The sequence below is a fragment of the Pleurodeles waltl genome, chromosome 4_2 (assembly GCF_031143425.1).
Source record: "Pleurodeles waltl isolate 20211129_DDA chromosome 4_2, aPleWal1.hap1.20221129, whole genome shotgun sequence".
Taxonomy (NCBI): domain Eukaryota; kingdom Metazoa; phylum Chordata; class Amphibia; order Caudata; family Salamandridae; genus Pleurodeles; species Pleurodeles waltl.
The window spans coordinates 63,077,829-63,097,206 of record NC_090443.1 but is presented as its reverse complement, the minus strand read 5'-3'; the positions used below and the strand labels follow the sequence as shown (position 1 = coordinate 63,097,206).

Genomic DNA, 19,378 nt, shown 5'->3' with positions numbered 1-19,378 from the left:
CGCGATGTTGTGCCTGGAGACCACTGAACACACCTTCCCCCGTAGGTCGTTCCACCTCTTCCTGATGTCCTCCCGATTTCTTGGATGCTGTCCCACAGCGTTGACCCTGTCAACGATTCTTTGCCATAGCTCCATCTTCCTGGCTATGGATGTGTGCTGCACCTGTGAGCCAAATAGCTGTGGCTCTACCCGTAGGATTTCCTCCACCATGACCCTGAGCTCCTCCTCGGAAAACTGGGGATGTCTTTGGCGTGACATGGGGTGGTGTGGGTGATGTGTGGGGTGCTGTAAGTGTTGATGTGTGTGTTGATGTGTAGTGGTGTTTTGTGTGTGTAATGTTGTATGGGTGATGGTGTTGTGTGCCTCTGTGTGGTGGGGTTCTCAGTTGCTGAGCTCTCTGTCTATCTTGCCTTCGTCCGTGAATTGTGGTCATAGGGGTTTGTGGGTGATGTGGGTGTGTGTTTTATATTGTGTTGGGTGTGTGGGAGTGGTGTTTGTATGTGTGTCAGGTGTGTGTAATTCGAATTGTCCAATGTGGCGGTGTTTTGGAGATGTGTGTGTATTTTGAGCGCGGCGGTGTGTACCTCCAATGGAATACCGCGGTTGAAAGACCGCTGCGTGGATTCGTGGGTCGTGATAGCATGGGCGTGTTTCTGTTGGCGTGACGGTGGAGGATTTGTTTTCGCCAGTTTATCACTGACCTTTGGTGTGGCGGAGTTGTGTGGGTGTCTGAATTTCGGCGGATTTCGAGATGTGTGTCATAATAGCTGTGGCGGAAATCCGCGGCCGCGGTGGTGTTTTGGCGGTCTTCTGCATGGCGGTAAGCACCTTTTACCGCCAATGTTGTAATGAGGGCCTTGGTGTTTACATTGTTTTCTCTGACTTCAAAGTGAAAGGATTCATGTAACAATCATGCTGGCTACTGTAGATAATTTGAAGTGTGGTGGAAACAAATATTTTAATACAATCAAAACAAAATCAGTACACTAGGTGATGACATTTCCACACATAGTTTGTGCGCTGTATACTTTTATCAGTAAAACTGTATGTCTGTGCAAATGTACCGGTCATTTTAATTGAAGATTTGTTGTCTGTAATGGCAGTGCACTACTACATAAAACATTCTCCACTTTACCCCACTCCACTCTGCACCACTACATGCCACTGATCTCTACTCAGCACCACTCCACAGTATGTCACTCTGCTCTACGCCACTCCATACTGAGTCACTGCACTCTACTCTGCACCAATCCATTCAACGCCTCTTCACTCTACACCTCTATACTCTACATCCGACTAAGCCAATGCACTCTCCCTTACTCTGCTATGCACCACTGCACTCACCACTGCACACTACACCACTTCTCTCTACACCACTCCACACAGCTCCACTCTATGCCACTCCACTTTATGCCACTCCACTCGATGCCACTTCACTTTGCAACTCTGCAATCTGTGCCACTGCACTCTATGCCAATGCACTCTACTCTGTACCACTCCACTCTACGCCAGTGCACTGTACCCTGCACCACTCCAGTCTACCATCCACTCTATGCCACTCAAATCTACTCTGCACCACTGTACTCTACACTCTACCCTGCACCACTTCAGTCTACCATGCACCATTCACTCTCCCCCACTTCACTCTAGTCTGAAAAAATCAACTCTGTGTCACTCCACTCAACTCTGTGCCACTGCAATCTATGCTGCATCACTCTGCTCTGCACCGCTCTATTCTACTCTGTATAACTCTACTCTATGTCACTGCAATCTACTCACACCATTGCACTCAATGCCAATGCACTCTCCACCACTTTACTCAAAATCTATGCACTCTAGACCAATCTACTCTTAACCACTGCACTCTACGACCCTATTCTTTAACCTGTAACCCTCTATGCCACTGTACTCTACACCATTGTTTTCTATGTCACTGCACTCTATGCCACTCTGTTCTGCTTTGCACCACTGTACTCTATGCCACTGCTCTATACGCCACTCTACTCTGCAACACTCTTCTCACTGTTCTCCATACCAATGCACTTTATGTCACTCTATTATACACCAGTGCACTCTACAACAGTCCATTCTGCAACACTGGACTGTCTGCCTCTGAACTCTATGCCACTCTACTCTATGTGACTTTAGGCCAATGCACTCTATGCCATTACACTCTATGCCACTTCACTCTACCCTGAACCAATCCACTCTACACCGCACCACTCTACGCCACTGCACTCTGCATAAATCCTTTCTATGCAGCTCTAATCTAGTCTTCACCACTGCACTCCACAACACTTCACTCTACTCTAAGCTGCTTCACTGTACTCTGAAAGAAGCAACTCTATGTCACTCTATTTCACTCTGCACTGTTCTACTCTATGCCACTACACTCTGCACTGTATACCACTTTAATCAAAACAATACACTCTACTCCGCTGCACTGTATGCCACTATACTCTACTCTGCAATACTGCACTCTATGCAACTGCACTCTACTCAGCAGCATTCAGTGTGACTGTACTCTATCCCACTGCACTCTAGGCCACTCTATTCTACTCTTCCCCACTGTAATTTACTCCACTGCTCTATATGCCACTTTACACCACTCTACTCAGTGCCACTGCATTCTACATCTATGCACTCTACACCACTCTACTGTACACCACTGCTCTCTCTGCCACTCTACTCTGCGCCACTGCACTCTAAGCCACTGCACTATGCTACTGCTGCACTCTACACCACTGCACTCTATACTGTTTCGCTATGCACATTTGTACTTTGCACCACTCTACTCTTTGCCAATGCACTCTACTTTACTAGGCACCACTGCACTCTTTGCCACTGCACTGTATACCACGCCAGTCTAAGCCACTCCACTGTACTCTGCACCACTCCACTGTACGCCAGTGCACTCTACGCCACACTCCATAATAGCCTGTACCACTCCACTCTACGTCACTTCACTCTACTTTGAAACAATCTACTCTATGCCACTGCCCTCTATGCCACTCTAATCTATGCTGTGCCACTCTACACCACTCTCCTCTATGGCACTGTGTTCTATGCCACTCTACTCTAAAATCACTGCACTCTACCCAATGTACTCTGCACTACTTTAATCAAAACCAGTGTACTCAACTCCACTGCACTGTACACCAACTACTCTGTACCACATGCCACTATACTGTACTCTGCAACACTGAATTCTATGCCACTACACTCTATTCTATTGCACACTACACCACTCTAGATTATTGCACTTTACATCACTGCACTCTACATCACTTTATTCTACTCTCAATCACTGTAGTGTATGTCATTGCTCTCTACGGCACTCTACTCTTCAACACTCTACCCTATGCCACTGCAGTCTAGCCAGTGCACTCTACACCACTAATTTATAAGACATTCTACTCTGCAAAGCTGAACTCTCTGCTACTGAACTCTACATCATTGCATTCTGCACCATTGTGCTCTATGTTATTGCATTCTTTGCCACTCTATTCTACTCTGCACCATGATACTGTACGATATTGCTCTCTACAGCACTCTACTCTATGCCACTGCAGTTTATGCCAAAGCAATCTACAACACTGCACTCTAATACACTCTACTCTGCAAGACTGCAGTCTCCCCCTTTGAACTCTATGCTACTCCGCCCTATTGCACTCTATGACACTGCACTCTATTCTGCCCCACTGCACTCTATTCTGCCCCACTGCACTCTCTGCCACTGCACTCCATGCTGCACCACTTATCTCCATACCAATGCACTCTATGCCACTACACTCTACACACCACTGCACTCCAGACCACTGCATTTTACACCATTACATGCCACTGCACTCTACACCTCTGCAAACTCTGCACCACTCCATTTTGCCTTGCACCACTTCACTCTACACTGAAACAATCTACTCTAGTACACTGTGCTCTATGCAACTCCACCCTGCAACACTGCACTCTACATCACTGTAATCTATGCTGTGCTACTCCACTCTACTCTGCACCACTCTACTATGCGCTACTCTATTCTGCGCCACTGTACTCTGCACAACTCTATGCCATGCCTCTCTACACTATGACACTCTACTGTACGTCACTGCACTCTATACCAATGCACTCTACGCCACTGTACTCCATGCCAATCTATTCTGCGCCACTATACTTTGCACAACTGCACTCTAGACTGCTCTACTCCACTCTACAGCACTCCACTCCAATCTATGCAACTCTGCAACACTACTTTACTCTATGACACTCTACGCAACACCCTCTAGCAACTCCATGCCACTTTACTCCACTCTATTCTACTACACACTACTGCACTCTACTGCACTCCAGTACTCCACTTAACACCACTCCAGTACTCCACTCTAAGCCACTCCATTCTGTGTCACTCCAGTCAATGCCACTCTATGCCACTCCACTCTGACACTGTGGAACTCCACTCTACGACACTCTATGCCATTCCACTCTACCACTCTATGCCATGCAATCCTACGACAATCTACAGTGCTCTACATCACTCTACTCTACAGCACTCTACTTGACTCTTTGCAACACCCTCTACGCCACTCAACAACACTCTATGCCTCTCCACTCTACTCCACTCTGACACTCTACTCAACTCTACACCACTCAACATTATGACACTCTACGTCGTTCCACCCTGTGACACTCTACTCCATCCACAACACTCTATAACACTCTATGCCACTCCATGACACACCACTTCACTACACATTACTCAACTCATCACCACTAAACACCACTCTGCAACTGTCTGCGCCACTCCATAGCACCACACCCTACTCCACAACACTCTACTACATGACACTCCACTCTCCTTTATACCACTAACTTTTAGCAATGCTAAACAGCTGCCACGCTGGTGTACAACATAGTTAAAACATATTGGCAAAGCCAATAGCTCTTCCGTAGGTGAGACACATTGGCTTTGCCAATGCTTGTTAATTAATGTACATTCCATGTGACAGATTGTTCAGACTGAGGGAAACCCCAGGTTATAATATATGCCAGTTCCTCTCATTTTCCAAACCTAAACCCAGTGATCCAGCATCAACAGCATCTAAAATACTCTTCCTTGAAAGCCTGCCTGTGTTTTCCCGGAGTTTCCCGTAGGCACCAGTTGTAGTCTAAAACCCACCTCCTTTACTAATAACTCCATCCCTTTCCCCTTAGCTTTCACCTTACTGAGGTGCAACTCCAACACCACAGATGCTTTCTGCACTTCGCCCAGTTTTTGAAAAATGAGAATTCCAGAGCAGCTATCACTCCCCTCTGTCCTACCATGTCCTCAACAGTATTTTTGGCCCCTTCGTTCTTTCCCGCACCTTTCTTTTTTCATGAGGTTGACTAAAAAATCAATATTCTACCTCCTCCTGCCCCTATTTGGCCATTAATTTCTTGTGTGGATTCCTGCAGTCATACTAGGGTTGAGGCTCTACTGAGAACTGTCGGGCTTGACTGTTCGTCCTCAGAAGGTTCCCTGCTTGCTCTGCTCCTCAGGTTGGAAATTACTTCTGTTTCAGCGAGAACATGCTGGCTGTGGTTAAACCTACACAGTCCAAGAGTTGCTGTAGATACACCCTCTCTACAGGCCCAATGAAGAGTGCACAACACAGGCCCTTGGCATCTGCCTCTCTGTCAGGCTTCCTGGTCCCACCGCACTCCATCATTTCTAGAGTGCCATTTTGTTTGACCTCTTGGTTGCTATTGACATGACCTCCACATCAAGAGTGCTCCAAGCTAGGCACTATTGACCTGGAGGTCACATCAAAATGCCAAGGGCTTGAAATCCTTCTGGTGTTAACACCAGAGGAATGTCCCTTATTCTTCATTTCAAGTCGTGCTGCTGTGGAAGAGCTATCTCAGCAGTCCAGCATTGCTTTTTTTGTAATGAAGATCAGCATGCATGGTGTGCTGACGTCCGTGAAAGTGAAATGAGCAGATTTCCCCTATCACTTAAGCTACCTGTCCTGAAGTTTTCTCTTGTTCCTGGAAGTCCATAACCAACTCACCATTTTACAAAATTTAACCTATTACTCTTCAGCAACCTAGACTGGCTTTAGTAGGCTGTAAATGAGGCTCCTTCCTGCACCCTGTCCGCCGATGGTTCTGGCTCAGGCAATTGATGTTATCAATCCTGTAATAAATAAATTATTTAACACATCATTAGATCTAACCTCTGTTCCAGCCATCTGGAAACAAGCAAAGGTAAGACCTCTTCTGAAAAACCATCTGCTAATCCTTAAACTTTGTCAAACTACTGCCTTATTTCTTTGCTCCGAGCCCTTGCTAAAGCCTTATGAAAACTGGTTAATGCCCAATGTTAGGACCATGTGGAATGGGCAGGGTTTCTACATGACTCACAATCAGGCTTTGGACTGCTGCACAGCACACAATCAGCATTGCTGGAAGTATCTGACTACATAAAAACTGCTTTGGATAAAAGCGAAAGAGCAGAATTTATTCTTCTTTATTTGTCGGCTGTCTTTGACCTGGCCTTTCATTCCTTACATCTGTAATGACTGTCTGAAGAAGGCATCTGTGGCACGGTGCTTAGGTGGCACTTGTATTTTTTGTCAGACAGACATTAATCGGTCAGCCTAGTCAACATTTCTTCAGACAGTAAACGGCTCAACTTTGGTGTTCCTCTGGAGTCATCACTGAGTCTGACTGTTTAATGTTTGCATGTCTACTTGTGGCATCGATCCCATTTTTTGCTATTTAGGAACTTTTATATGCTGATGATACTCATCTAGTTTTCTCGATAGTCTTTTCTATCAAAACTTCATCTGCCTCTTTTAAAACATGTCTCACCAAACTAATAGAATGGATGCAAAATAGTTTGCTTAAATATCCAGATAAAACAGTGATTCTAATCTTTGGCTGCAAAGAGAACCTTTCTAACTTGACAGTCTCTGATTGGTGGCCATAAGACTTGCCAATTCCTCTTGCTACTGTGTCCACTGCCAGAAATGTGGGCATTCAATTTGACAATTAATTGTCTTTTCACCCTCAAGCACTGGCAGTCACTTGCTCCTACATTTCTATTATGAAGCTAAAAACAAATTGACATTCCTTCTCTACAGGAACGTAAATCAGTGGTGCATGATTTGATAACCTCTAAACTAGACTACCTCAATAGATTGTATTTGGGTACTGGTAGACCATATACAGGTGACTCAAAATGCAGCATCATGGTGGGTTCTAAGACTTCCTCTGCGCTGTTCTATATTGCAGCATCTTAGTTACTCTGGCTGCTAATAGAAAATTCAGTTTAAGGATGTAGTTCTCGCTCAAAGAGCTTTTTATGGTATCAGCTTCATATACCTTTAGGAGAGACTCCCTCCTTATCCCCCAGCAGACCGCTCAGATCAAGCAGCGCGTTATTATCAAAAATCACAAACGTTCAAATGGCAACAAAGGGGGGGAAGGTCTTTCTTCTTCTCAGCAGAACTTGGAACAATCTTCCTCTTGCTATTCACTCCATTAAGTCACAGAATCACTTTAGGAAGTTCTTGAAGACCTGGTTGTTCACTTCTGCGTAAAGGCCTGCTCTGATGGTGCTGTCAGTTATTTGGATAGTGCCAGGATACCCTTGGAGACAGTTTGCACTCCAAAAATTACTGCATTTATTCATTATTTTACTTTAATTTGCATCAGTGCTCGGCAACATATCTCGGTCCCCCGAGCACCAATTCTAATGAGAGAGGTATTGTGCATCTGGCCATGTCCTCACTCTAGATAGAGCATACAGTTTGTCTCCTCCCTTGGGAGGCACGTTGGGGTGTTTACCTCCAATCTGTCAAACCAGGATAGTTCGAAGGCCCACTAGACACAAGGGGTTATAAATAAAAGCAGAAAGGCCTCCTACTTTGGCATCAAGCCAGGGCCAATACCCAGAAGGAACATATAGTTTTTTTGTTGCCATGGGTGGGCAGATTGGGAGTTTGCCCTCAATGTTGTCCTAATAGGGGGTGGGGAGCCCATTAAACACCAGGGATTTCTTTTTTTCTGGTGGGGAGAGCTCCCTTGCACAAGGACTAGTAGTCCCCCATCAAAGGGAACACTCTTTCTGCCCCCTTTTGGGATAGATTCTGGGGTTTCCCAATCTGCCCCCTGGGGTGGGGTAAGGCCCACTAGGCACCGGGTATTAGAAGCAAAATGGGGTGAGTGTGGCCCAACCTGGCATAGAGTCATATCCATGCACCAAAATAGACAATACAGCCTTACTGCTTCCCAGGAGGCAGATTTTTGGGTTTATCCAGGTACACTCCCTACTGGAGGGCTAGAAAGACCACTAATCACCAGGTAAATTGCTTTTGTTTTAAAAATAAAAGTGCAGAGGCGGCCCAACCTGACATAAGGCCATAGCTCCACCCCAAAGAGGCAATATGGTCTTTCTGCTTCCTTGGGAGGTTAGCCCTAATCTACCCTTTCCTCTGTAAGGTGGGGAGTAGAAAGCCCACTAGACACTAGGAATATTTAGGCCATATTTCTGGAGGGCTTGGGGGGTGATCCACCCTGGCATTCGTCCATGCTTCCACCTCAGAAATGTTGGAAACTTCCAGAATCTTCTTCGGACAATGCAAGTTCTTCATGAGGACTCCTATTGTCCTTGATTTGATCCATTCCTGTCACCGGCACAAGGTCCAGCCACACAAGTGGGTAGCATTTTTGTCAGGACAAATGTGAAAACACTGGGTGATAGAAATTCTGTTGAAACCTGCAGACTTCGAAAGTTTTCATGTGAGAACTGTGAGGAAAATGCTTAATTTTAGGCAAAATTTGAAGTTTGCAGGGCAACCATAGTGGGATCCACTCAAGGTACACTGTCATTGACACTCCTGGGACACTAGTTTTCAAAAGTGTCTGGGTTTGGTAGGTTTTCCTGTTTGACGGTTGAGCCCAGATCCAAATACCACAGCTACCTCATTGCCAAACAAGGTTATTTTTTTGACAGTAAAATGCTAATGGTCCACATTGTATTTTGGTGTCCATTGTGTTGTGGATGCTAGGCCCATCCAGACAAGTGGGGTAGACATTTTATCAGGACAACTGTAGGAATGCTAGTTGGTATGGATTTTGTGGCTCCCAAGAGCTTCCAGAACTGTCTTTCATGTAAATGCATGTTTTTATTACAAAGTTTGAGATTTGAAAAGCATTGGGGGTAAGACAAATTAGGAGGATTCATGCAAGAAAGACCACCCTTGACTCCCCTGGGTGTCTAGTTTTGAGAGTTTTGGGGAGTTTATTCAGGTGGTCAGCCCACAACCAAAACCCACAGCTATCCCCAATACAAAAAAATGGTTGGCTTAGAGTGGAAAACGTTGATCTGTCAGTATTGTGTTTTGGAGTCTTTCCTGTTGTGGACGCTGGAACCACCCAACAAGTAGGGTATCATTTTTATTAGGACAAGTGTAGGAATGCTGGGTGGAAGAAGTTTGTTGATCCTAGCAGATTCTGGAGCTTCACTTCCAAAATTGTGAGGAAAGTGCATGTTTTTGCCAAAGTGTGAGGTTTGCAAGGCCTTATGGGTAAGAAAATATTATGGGATCCATGAGAGTGACACCGTCCTGGACTCCCTTGGGTATCGAGTTTTCAGAAATGCCTGGGTTTGGAAGGTTTTTCCTGGTGGCGGCAAGAAAAGACCCAAAATATATATCTACCCACATTTTTAAAAAGGGTTCTGTTTTGAGTGGAAAAATGTGATGGGTCTATGTGGCATTTTGGGGCATTTCTTTGTGCAAACTCTGAGTCGAACAACACAAGTGGGGTGCCATTTTTATATGGACTAGTGTGGGAATGCTTGGTGGGGTGAAATTTGTGGATTCCCACAGATTCTGGAAGATTCACAGAAATAGGAGAAATATGTGTGTGTTTTTCTTTTTACAGAATAGGAGGTTTGAGTCAGTGGTCTATCGAAACTTGAAGTGTCGCCCCTGCAAAGTACATTGAGGGGGGCCTCCTGGAACGAGTCACAGTCCTGACGCCCATTTATTGTGTACTGTGCTGAGGGGGCCCCCTGGAACTCAGCCCTCCCTACACCGCATGGGCTACAGGGGTCTTTGTTATGCCACTAGTTTGAGTGGTACTGTGGCTAATAAAAGGTCCATGTAGCCATACTCTCTTGGGTCCCAAGTTTTTGCGAAATGTCTGGGTTTGGTACATTTCCCTGAGTGGAAACCTAGCCTAGGCCCAAAATCCACAGTTACACACATTGCGTTTTGGGGCCTTTCCTGTTAGTACTAGGTCCATCCACACAAGTGGGATACATTTTTATCAGAAGCTATATGGGAACCAATAAGAGTAGAACATTTGTTCTTATCAATTGAATTTCTCTGCATGTTTGGTCCCAAATGTAAGTCAATATGCCAGAAAGGACACATTTTGCAAAGTGCCTTTGAATCACATGATAGTATGGGTACCCATAAATTCAGAGTCGTACAATGAACCACTGTTTCTAAATTCTGTGTCTTGTGCACATTTCAGAAATACATTGGTTTCCTTCATAACCATTTTTCATTCATTAGATTTTATTTACCATATGAAAAGCTCCATGATCATTAAACAATGAAAAATCATTGTAAGCTGCAGCTCAGGCTATGGCTTTGGGTTTCACATGTTTCTGCAAAACCTATAAACACTATGGGGTATATTTACTAAGATTTTATGCTGTGGTTGCGTCACAGTAGTGATGCAAATTGATGCAACATCTTTTTTCACCTATTTATTTTTCAGCGCAAAAATTGTTTTGCACTAGAAAGTTCCCTAAAAGTAACACAAAGCAGCACCAAGCACTGATTTGTATTGCTTAGCGCCAAGGAGGCGTTATATGGGCTGTACATGGGCAATCCCATGCAACCACCCATGCTTTTTGACGATAAACCGTATCGACTACCATTAGTAGACAGGGTTTAGCGTCAAAAATTAACCCCACTGAAAAGCAGGCATTAAAAAGAGAAATGTTTTCATTTCTCCTTTTTTTCTGACTTTGCATGTGTGCTGCACTGTACAGCATGCATACACTGTAGGAAAAGTTTGAAAGTGTTTCTATGCACAGCATTTTGTACTGGAAGGGTACACTTCCACTTCAAAACATATGCTAGAGGCACCCACACACCTTTGCACTGTGGTGCAAACATGTGTGCATGGTGCTCAGAAGCTAAAATCAGTGCCGGAGCTGGGGGGAGGCAAAATTTCTTTAAATGTGGTACTCTCCTGCTCCCTCCTTCTCACCGAGCGCAGATCTTTTGACTGCTGAGCTGCCATGTGTGGGAATCTGGTAAATCTGGGCCTATGTGTCCGTGTCACCAGAAGGGTCTGACACAAGTAACAGTATACTGCTTTTGTAAATCGGCCATTGTGCCAAAAATTTATGGATAAAAATGTTGCCACAAATGGCTACTTTTTTCCTACTCATTTTCATTATTTTGTTATTTCAATGACTAGTTTTTTAAGAATACCTTGGGAAATCTACTCAAAAGACTCCTTCTAGAATTCAAAATGTTGTCTACTTTTTAGAAATGTATAACTTTCTGAGATCAGCCATGGTGTCACACCTGTTTTCACCACAATCCGCAAAGAGATTGCAACCACAAAAATTTGAAAAAACGGACTAATGTAAAACCTCTGTGAATATCATCACATAATCTATTTAATACAAACCTGGGAAGATGGTGGTTTTAGCACATTAAACTTTTAATTCATACAATTTTTTGAAAAAATATGATTTCTTATACAGCACATTTTTCGTATTCTTTATTCTATATTTTGGCTGTTTTCCAATTTCCCTCCAGGGGAACCTAGAAACCCTGGATAGCTTTAGAATCTCCAATATGTTGAAAAAAAGGGCGGGCATCTAGCATGGATAACATTTGGAGAAAAAGTTAAAAAGGCTGAAGGAAAAATCTTTAAAATGGCTTAGCCCCGGAGAGCTTGGGGGCGGGGGGGGGGAGATAAGTCCTAGCAGTCAAATGAATAAAGCTGGTGTCAGGTGAGAACCTCGTCACTAACAAAAGTCACAGACAGTAATATCCCATTCCATCCCAACGATCACAGTCAAAGCACCTATACAGTCCTTTCCCAGGGATAAACACGTTGATAGAGCCACTTGGGAAGCCTAAGTACAAAAGAGATATGAGGAGCTGAAATACACGCAGATGCTCCGCTCGGTATTAGGCCGTGCCGCCCAGGCGGTGATTTTAAAACGGGATCAGTAATGAGCATTTTGCAGCGGGCATGTATTTTACTCTACAAACACTGAAATAGCACCACTTGTGGTGTAACGTTTCCATTGTGCTTTCTTCCCCCAGAGATACGCTGTTTCAATTTGGATATAGTTGTGAGGATTTCAAAGAAAAAGAGTAGCACACTGTGTTGTTTATTATTGTAGATGGATGACTCTTCAGAGCCATATCCTTCCTCTCATATATTTTTATTTTTTTGGGTTTGCAAATATACAAAATAGAAAGACAGTGACTAACACACTACTTCACAAATATGAAAATACAAGAAAAAGATACACTGTCTCTAAAATAATTTGCAGATTGCTCCTACTTTCATAAAAATTCCAAAGAATTACGAGCCTGTTATTAAGATGCACGTTTCAAAGAGTATGCAACACATTAAGGCCCGTATTTATACTTTTTAGCGCCGCATTTGCGTCATTTTTAGACGAAAAAAACGACGCAAACTTGCAAAATACAATTGTATTTAGTAAGTTTGCGCCGTTTTGCGTCAAAAAGTGGCGCAAAAGCGGCGCTAAAAAAGTATAAAAATGGGCCTGTGTGTCAACTGTCACTAAGACCGGACGACCCTTTGGTGTACCGGTTGCCGGTCAAGGTCTTTCTCTAGCAGAGGCCCTGCAGGAGGAAAACCTGCAGTTTCCCCACTAGTCTTGTTGCTCCACTTTGGAACCCTTAACTTGCGTCTTGTTACAATTTAGGCCCATATTTATACGTTTTTAGCGCTGCATTTGTGCTGGTTTTTGAAGCAAAAACGGCGCAAACTTACAAAATACAATCGTATTTTGTAAGTTTGCACCATTTTTGTGTCAAAAAGTGGCGCAAATGCAGCGCAAAAAAAGTATAAATATGGGCCTCAGTGTGCTCACGGACAAACACTCGACTTCAGAACATTACTAGCACTGGATGGTAGAGATCTTGCAATAGAGCCTTCTGCAGATGGATGACAGGCTAACGGGACTCCTGTCTACCTTCAAATGACCTCCATAGCCTTCTCCATCAGTGCTCTGCATCACCCCAGAATTTAATTTGTGTGAAAGAAGTATACATAACAAAGTCTTATATTCCTGCATACATAATGCATCCTTTGTTGATGGCCAAAAAGGTTTGTGTACATGACATGAGAGAATAACACTTATATGTTTTATCTTTGCAGACCCTCTCATTGGCATACCTTACCGGCATGCTGTCCAGGTAACAAATAAATCAAAGTTGTGAATTAACGAATCTCTATAACTTACAGATAAAGTTATGATGGCGAGTTTTGTAAGTGTTCTGGCATACTCTTTAAAGAAGCATTGTAAATGTAGGTCGTGAGATTGATCTCAAGATTGGATTCCATTTGTTGACATTCAGGGGCATATTTATACCCTGTTTGCGCCGAGTGTGCGTCAAAGATTTTGACGCACATTCGCCGCAAACCTTGCCCCATATTTAAACTTTGGCGCCCGACCCCGCGGACGTCAAAATTCCACTGTTTGCCTCATTTTTTGGAAGCGGGAAACTGTCTTGCGTTAAAGGTGTGCAAGGTAGGCGTTCCCTTCCAAAAAATGACTTTAAGGCCTGCGCGCCTTATTTATACCCCAGCGTCATTTTGACACACAGGAGGGGGTGGGCCTTAAAAAATGGCGCACAGCCGGATGTGCACGTTTTTTTAATGCCTGGGTCAGGGCAGGCGTTAAGGTATCTGTGGGCTCGGAAGGAGTCCAGAGGTGACCTCCCCTGCCCCCAGGGACACCCCCTGCCACCATCGCCCACCCCTGGAAGACACCCATGGATGGGGGACCCATCCCCGGTAAGTTAAGATAAGTTCAGGTAAGTATTTTTTTAAAGTTTTTTTAAGTGGCATAGGTGGGCCTAATTTTGGCCTCCCTACATGCCACTGTGCTCAATGACCATGCCCAGTTGACAGAGGTCCCCTGGGCATGGCCATTGGGCAAGGGGGCATGACTCCTGTCTTTGCTAAGACAGGAGTCATGTCAATGGGGCTTGTGCGTCAAAAAATGGCGCAAGTCCGGTTTGAGGCATGATTTTTGCCTCAGACCTGACTTGCACCATTTTTTTACGCACAACCCCCATTGTTCCCTACGCCGGCGCTGCCTGGTATGAGTCATTTTTTTTTTACTCAGACCAGTCCGCAGCGCCGGCTAACATCATTTCTTAAATAAGGCGCCCGCATGGTGCGTTGGAATGGCGTTAGCCGGCGGTAAGATTTTTGACGCACAACTGCGTTGGCGCAGTTGTGCATCAAAAAGTATAAATATGGCCATCAGTCCATTCTCAGAAAGAGGCACTGCAGATGACTTTATGTCTGCTGTACACTTTAGTAGAGGTAGGCAAAATATTCTGTTCTGCAGGCAGAATTGGCAGAATTTTAGCTACTCCATGTTACTCTGGCCAAATTTCGCCAAATGCTGTGTGGTGAAATTTGTTCTCACATGCATGCTGAGCAGTAAGTTGGTGAGCAAAATTTGGCATCTCTGTGCATGATTTTTGGTCACTGGGAAGACATCTGGTGTGATTTTTCCAACGTGGGCTGTCTTAGGCATTTGTGACTATTCACAGTCAGAAGACTACTGCAATCTGTCAGCCACAAGGCCCCTATTTTCCTTGCATTTCCTCAGTCTAGCTAGTTCTAAGAATGATGTGTTTTCTGTTCAAACACTGTTTGTCAACTTTTAACTACAATTCTGGTTTCTTTCCAGTTATTTTGACACCAAGTCAGTGTTGCTTTGTCTGGGAATCACAGCCCTTGTCTGTCTCTCCATCACTATCTTCAGCTTCCAGACCAAGGTAAGGCTGGCAGGGATCAGAACTTCACAGAATGAGGGAGGAACAGTACCGGCAATCAATAAAAGTAGTGAGAAGTGGGTGTGTCTTCATGTTTTTGGGGTCTATATGTTTGCATGCAGGGACATGTCAATCCAATCTGCCGTTTGGTGCAGTGTTGCATCAGCATGATGCAACCCTGCAACAAATAGTTTTCTTTTTTTATTTTCAATCCGGAAATCCCAAAACAGGATTTTCTTTCTGAAAATGAAAAAAGTAATGCTCCCCTCACCATGGGAGTCATCTTCCATGGTGGGGTAGCAATATTTGCTTTCTACTGTCCCTCACCCCCATGGTTTACCTGGCGTTGATGGACAGTAAAAAAAATGGCTACATGTCCGTCCATCCTGATTTGGCAGGTCGAAATATAGCCATTTCTCCAATGACCCTTACTCCATCGGGCCATCAAAGAGGGTTGGCTTTGGCAGTCATGGAGTAGTCACTGCCAGAGCCAAATCAAAGGTCTACCCACATTTAACTTAGGCGGATGGACCTTCATTTTGGTGGTATGTATACTCCGTTGCTATTGCCAGTTGTAACGCAGCTGCGATGCAGCAGTCTCTCAACTTTCTTTAGAACCCTCTCACCTAGTCAACAAGCCCAACAGAGTTGCTGATAGACAATGTGTTATGTGATCTCCTTAACTAGTCATGAAATGTTAATGTTATCTAATAGCACTGTGCATTTTGGGATTGTAATATCATTCTTCCTACATGAGCATGAGCATACAGCGCACAGTAGAAAAAAGTGCTTACTATGTTCATCCCGATTTGGCTGTGTGTGTAACGTTTGATAAGAGTTTCCTTGGCCGCTGTCCAACTCTTTCTGTAGTGTCATACACTATTGCTAAGTCCAACTATATCTCTCATAACAAGCCTAATCACTGCTTCCGTTCTCCACCTCAATTTCAATTATTCAAAAATACTTACTGTGTTTGCTCACATTCATCCATTTCTCTTTGTTGTAATCAATCTAACTTCATTTCAATAGCATTGCTGCTCAGCGTTCTCTGAGTTTCATATATCTCCCACACAATTTGACAGAGAAGTAAAATTCATTCTTCTTTAGTTCCTTCCATATAATCCACGATGGAGGGTTTCCTGCCATAGTTGTAGTAACCCTCTGTCAGTAGCCACTATACGTTACAGAGGTGTACACTCTGCCCTTATTCAGAAAATGATGATGAACGAGTTGGAATCTTCTGTACTTACTGATGACAGTTTTTTAACCCTTTATTCTTATTTTAAATTAATGCTAAGTGTTTCTTCATCTCCTAACCACCTCAGTAGCCATCATCTACTGGCTGCCAAAACCCTCCATCACTTCTTTGATACTTGTCTTCCAGCCTTTATTCTTATGTCACATTTAAAGGCCTCCCAACTCTTTATCCCCAATACTGCACAGTGAATGCACAGTGGATATGCAAATGAGTGGTTGGATATATGGAGGGTAGATCATTTCTCAAAGCAAAAGTCCCATTAAACGTTATAGATGAAGCCTTAATAGAGCGTCACAACCACATAAGACCAGCTACTAGAGATGAGTGATGTAAAAATGCTTCAATTCCTGAAAGAAGTTCTAAACCTGGGGGAGACTCCACTGTTTGAATTCATTCCATATACTGGAAGAAATTCCAATAGATGACTCTATTCCTGATTCAGCAATTTCTAGAAACCTCTAGATTGTCCAGTACCAGCCAATTCTGACTCCATTCCATAGTTTAGGAAACTCCTTAAACATAATTTACTATCATATTGATAGTTGCATGAATCCATATCAAACTTCCTCTGTAATTGACCAACATCCTGCTTATTTATTTATTTAGTTATTCGGCCATTTGCATTTGCTACGTGGCTGACAAGCAATGTGGTTGTGCTATTTAAGATAGCTAAATAAAAAAAAAAGAAATGTAGGGGGAAGTTAGGATTCTCCAGTGTCTAATGAGAGACGGTGGTTGCAGGGGGGGGGCCACAGGCACTTGTCTTTGGGGACCGCACTTATTTTTCCTCATAAGTGTTTAACCCAGAGAAAACCGCACAAGTGGGAAAGATGGAGCAAGAGAAAGATGGTAAAACCGTGTCAAAGGGAGGAAGAAGGAACCTCCAAGAGTGAAATAACTTGGCACAGAGGGGCTTATTTACAAGCCCTGTGCACCACCGAAGCATCACTTTTTTTGACACTCTGGTGGCACATAGTGCAGACCCATATCTACAAGGCCATGCAAAGCCACCCTGCATGGTTTTTCATGGCCTTGTACATATGGTGTAAGGCAATGCAGAGCAAGCCACGGCGTTGCCTCACACTGAGTCAGGGAGGCGTGCCATGGGCATTGCTGTGGGTGTTCTCACTCAACACCCATGCATTTCGACACTACCCCAAATTTACAACATAGTGTAAATCTGAGGTAGCACCTAAAACATGTGCCTCCCCAGAGCAGGTGTAACGAGGAGAAATGTTCACATTTCTCCTCGTTTTTTCCTCTTTCCATTTGTGCTGCATTCAGCAGCACGCATGGAATGAGTAAAACAACTTTCGGGATTGTTTCTGTGCAGGAAGGTGCCCCTTCATGCACAAAAGCAATCATGCCAACAATACAAACACCCTTGCACCATGGTGCAAGGGTGCCTGTGATGGGTCTCCACTGTAATTTGTGCACCGCACTGGTTGAATGGACTTGAATGCACTGTATCTTCTAAATATGGTGCATTCCTGCCTGTTAGAATTGGCATTGGGCAGAGCAGCAAAATGACTTTTGGCACTGCACTAATCCAATTCTTTGTAAATAAGCTCCAAAGTGTCTAGTGGTGGATGAAAGAGGCATGAGTTAGAACTAAGACTGTGGCCCTCATTACAACTTCTGCGGGCGCCAGTATACCACCAGTGCTGGCGGTATTTCTGGCTCCCTATTTGGACTTTTCCGCTGGACCAGCAGACAGTAACAGTGTTACCGTCCTCTGGCCCAGTGGAAAAGTCACATCAACATTGCTGCCGGCTCAAAATAGAGCCGGCGACAATGCTGATGTGCAGCAGGTGCAGTAGCACCCGTAGTGCATTTCACTGCCCAAAATTCAGGCAGTGAAATGCGCGATGGGGCCATGTCTGGGGGCCCCTGCACTGCCCATGCCAAGTGCATGGACAGTGCAGGGGCCCCCAGGGGCACCCCAAGTCCCCCTTACCGCCAGCCTTTCCATGGCGGTGTTTACCGCCGTGGCCAGGCTGGCGGTTGAGGACTCATTATCCCCAGGGCAGCAGTGCTTGCACCGCTGCCCTGGGTATTATGACTGGTGGTATAGTGGAGGGGCCGGGGGAATGGCCGTGGCTATTTCGCCACGGTCACAATAGCTGGCGGAACACCGCCAGCCTGTTGGCAGTGTTACCGCCAGCTTACCGCCGGCCACCAGGGTCGTAATGAGGCCCTATGTTGCCTTGGTATTTGGCAAACCTACATTCATTAGCACCAAGGACGGGTTTCAGAGCAAAACTGTGGTCCAATGCACTTATTCTTTTTCAAAGAAAGCACTGGGCTTCTCTTACACACAATCAGTAGGCTGATTCTGGACACTGTTGCCATCTCCTATGTCATTGGAAACAGCTTGTATTTTTTTAGCAAAGGAACATCATAATTTATGAACACTAAGTAGTCACTGAATACTTCAAAAAATGAGAGAGCTAAGTCTGCAAACAAAGCAAAAAGCACAGTGTTTACACAAGTGAGACATTTGCCTTATATTTTCAGTCTTTTAAAGCAGAAATATGAGAACATTAGCCCAAAACCGTTTATAAATTTAGAAATTGGCTTTTAACACATATACCAGAACAGCAGTTCGGAAAGTTCCCATTTCTCTTTTAAATGGAGAAACTTAAAATGGAAATGTTGGAAATGTTTCACAAGCCTCATATAAATAAACAACAATCAAAGTAAGCAGTATTTTTAATTATACAGGCAGAGACCACAACTGTGAAATTGCGACGCTCCCCCATTGCAGTTGAAGGCCAGAAAATTCCGGTAACACCCTCATCTGCAGCAGTCACCTCACTTTTATCTCTAGCACTGTGAAGAGACCTAGTCGACTTCTCTTGCACAGTAGAGAAGAATGTGCAGGTTGCCTTAAAATATGATTAAGGTACTCGACAAGAAGAACTATGATTATAAGTTATGTTACTTTGAATCTCCATCTTTGGATCTTTCTAAACTTCTAGAATTTAATTGTATGAACTTCCTCCCTAAAAACTGGGAAAGGCAATGGAGGTACAAATTGTAAGAGACTCCT

At 44.2% G+C, this 19,378-nt stretch overlaps 1 protein-coding gene across 1 annotated transcript in view; it reads left to right on the top strand.

The window, feature by feature from the left end:
• Positions 1-19,378, top strand: part of FAIM2 (Fas apoptotic inhibitory molecule 2) — a 195,866-nt gene that overhangs the window by 104,451 nt on the left and 72,037 nt on the right. The window contains exons 8-9 of the mRNA XM_069230667.1: positions 13,435-13,472; positions 14,984-15,071. Of these exons, the coding sequence (XP_069086768.1) occupies positions 13,435-13,472; positions 14,984-15,071 (126 nt within the window). The remainder of the gene's footprint in view (positions 1-13,434; positions 13,473-14,983; positions 15,072-19,378) is intronic.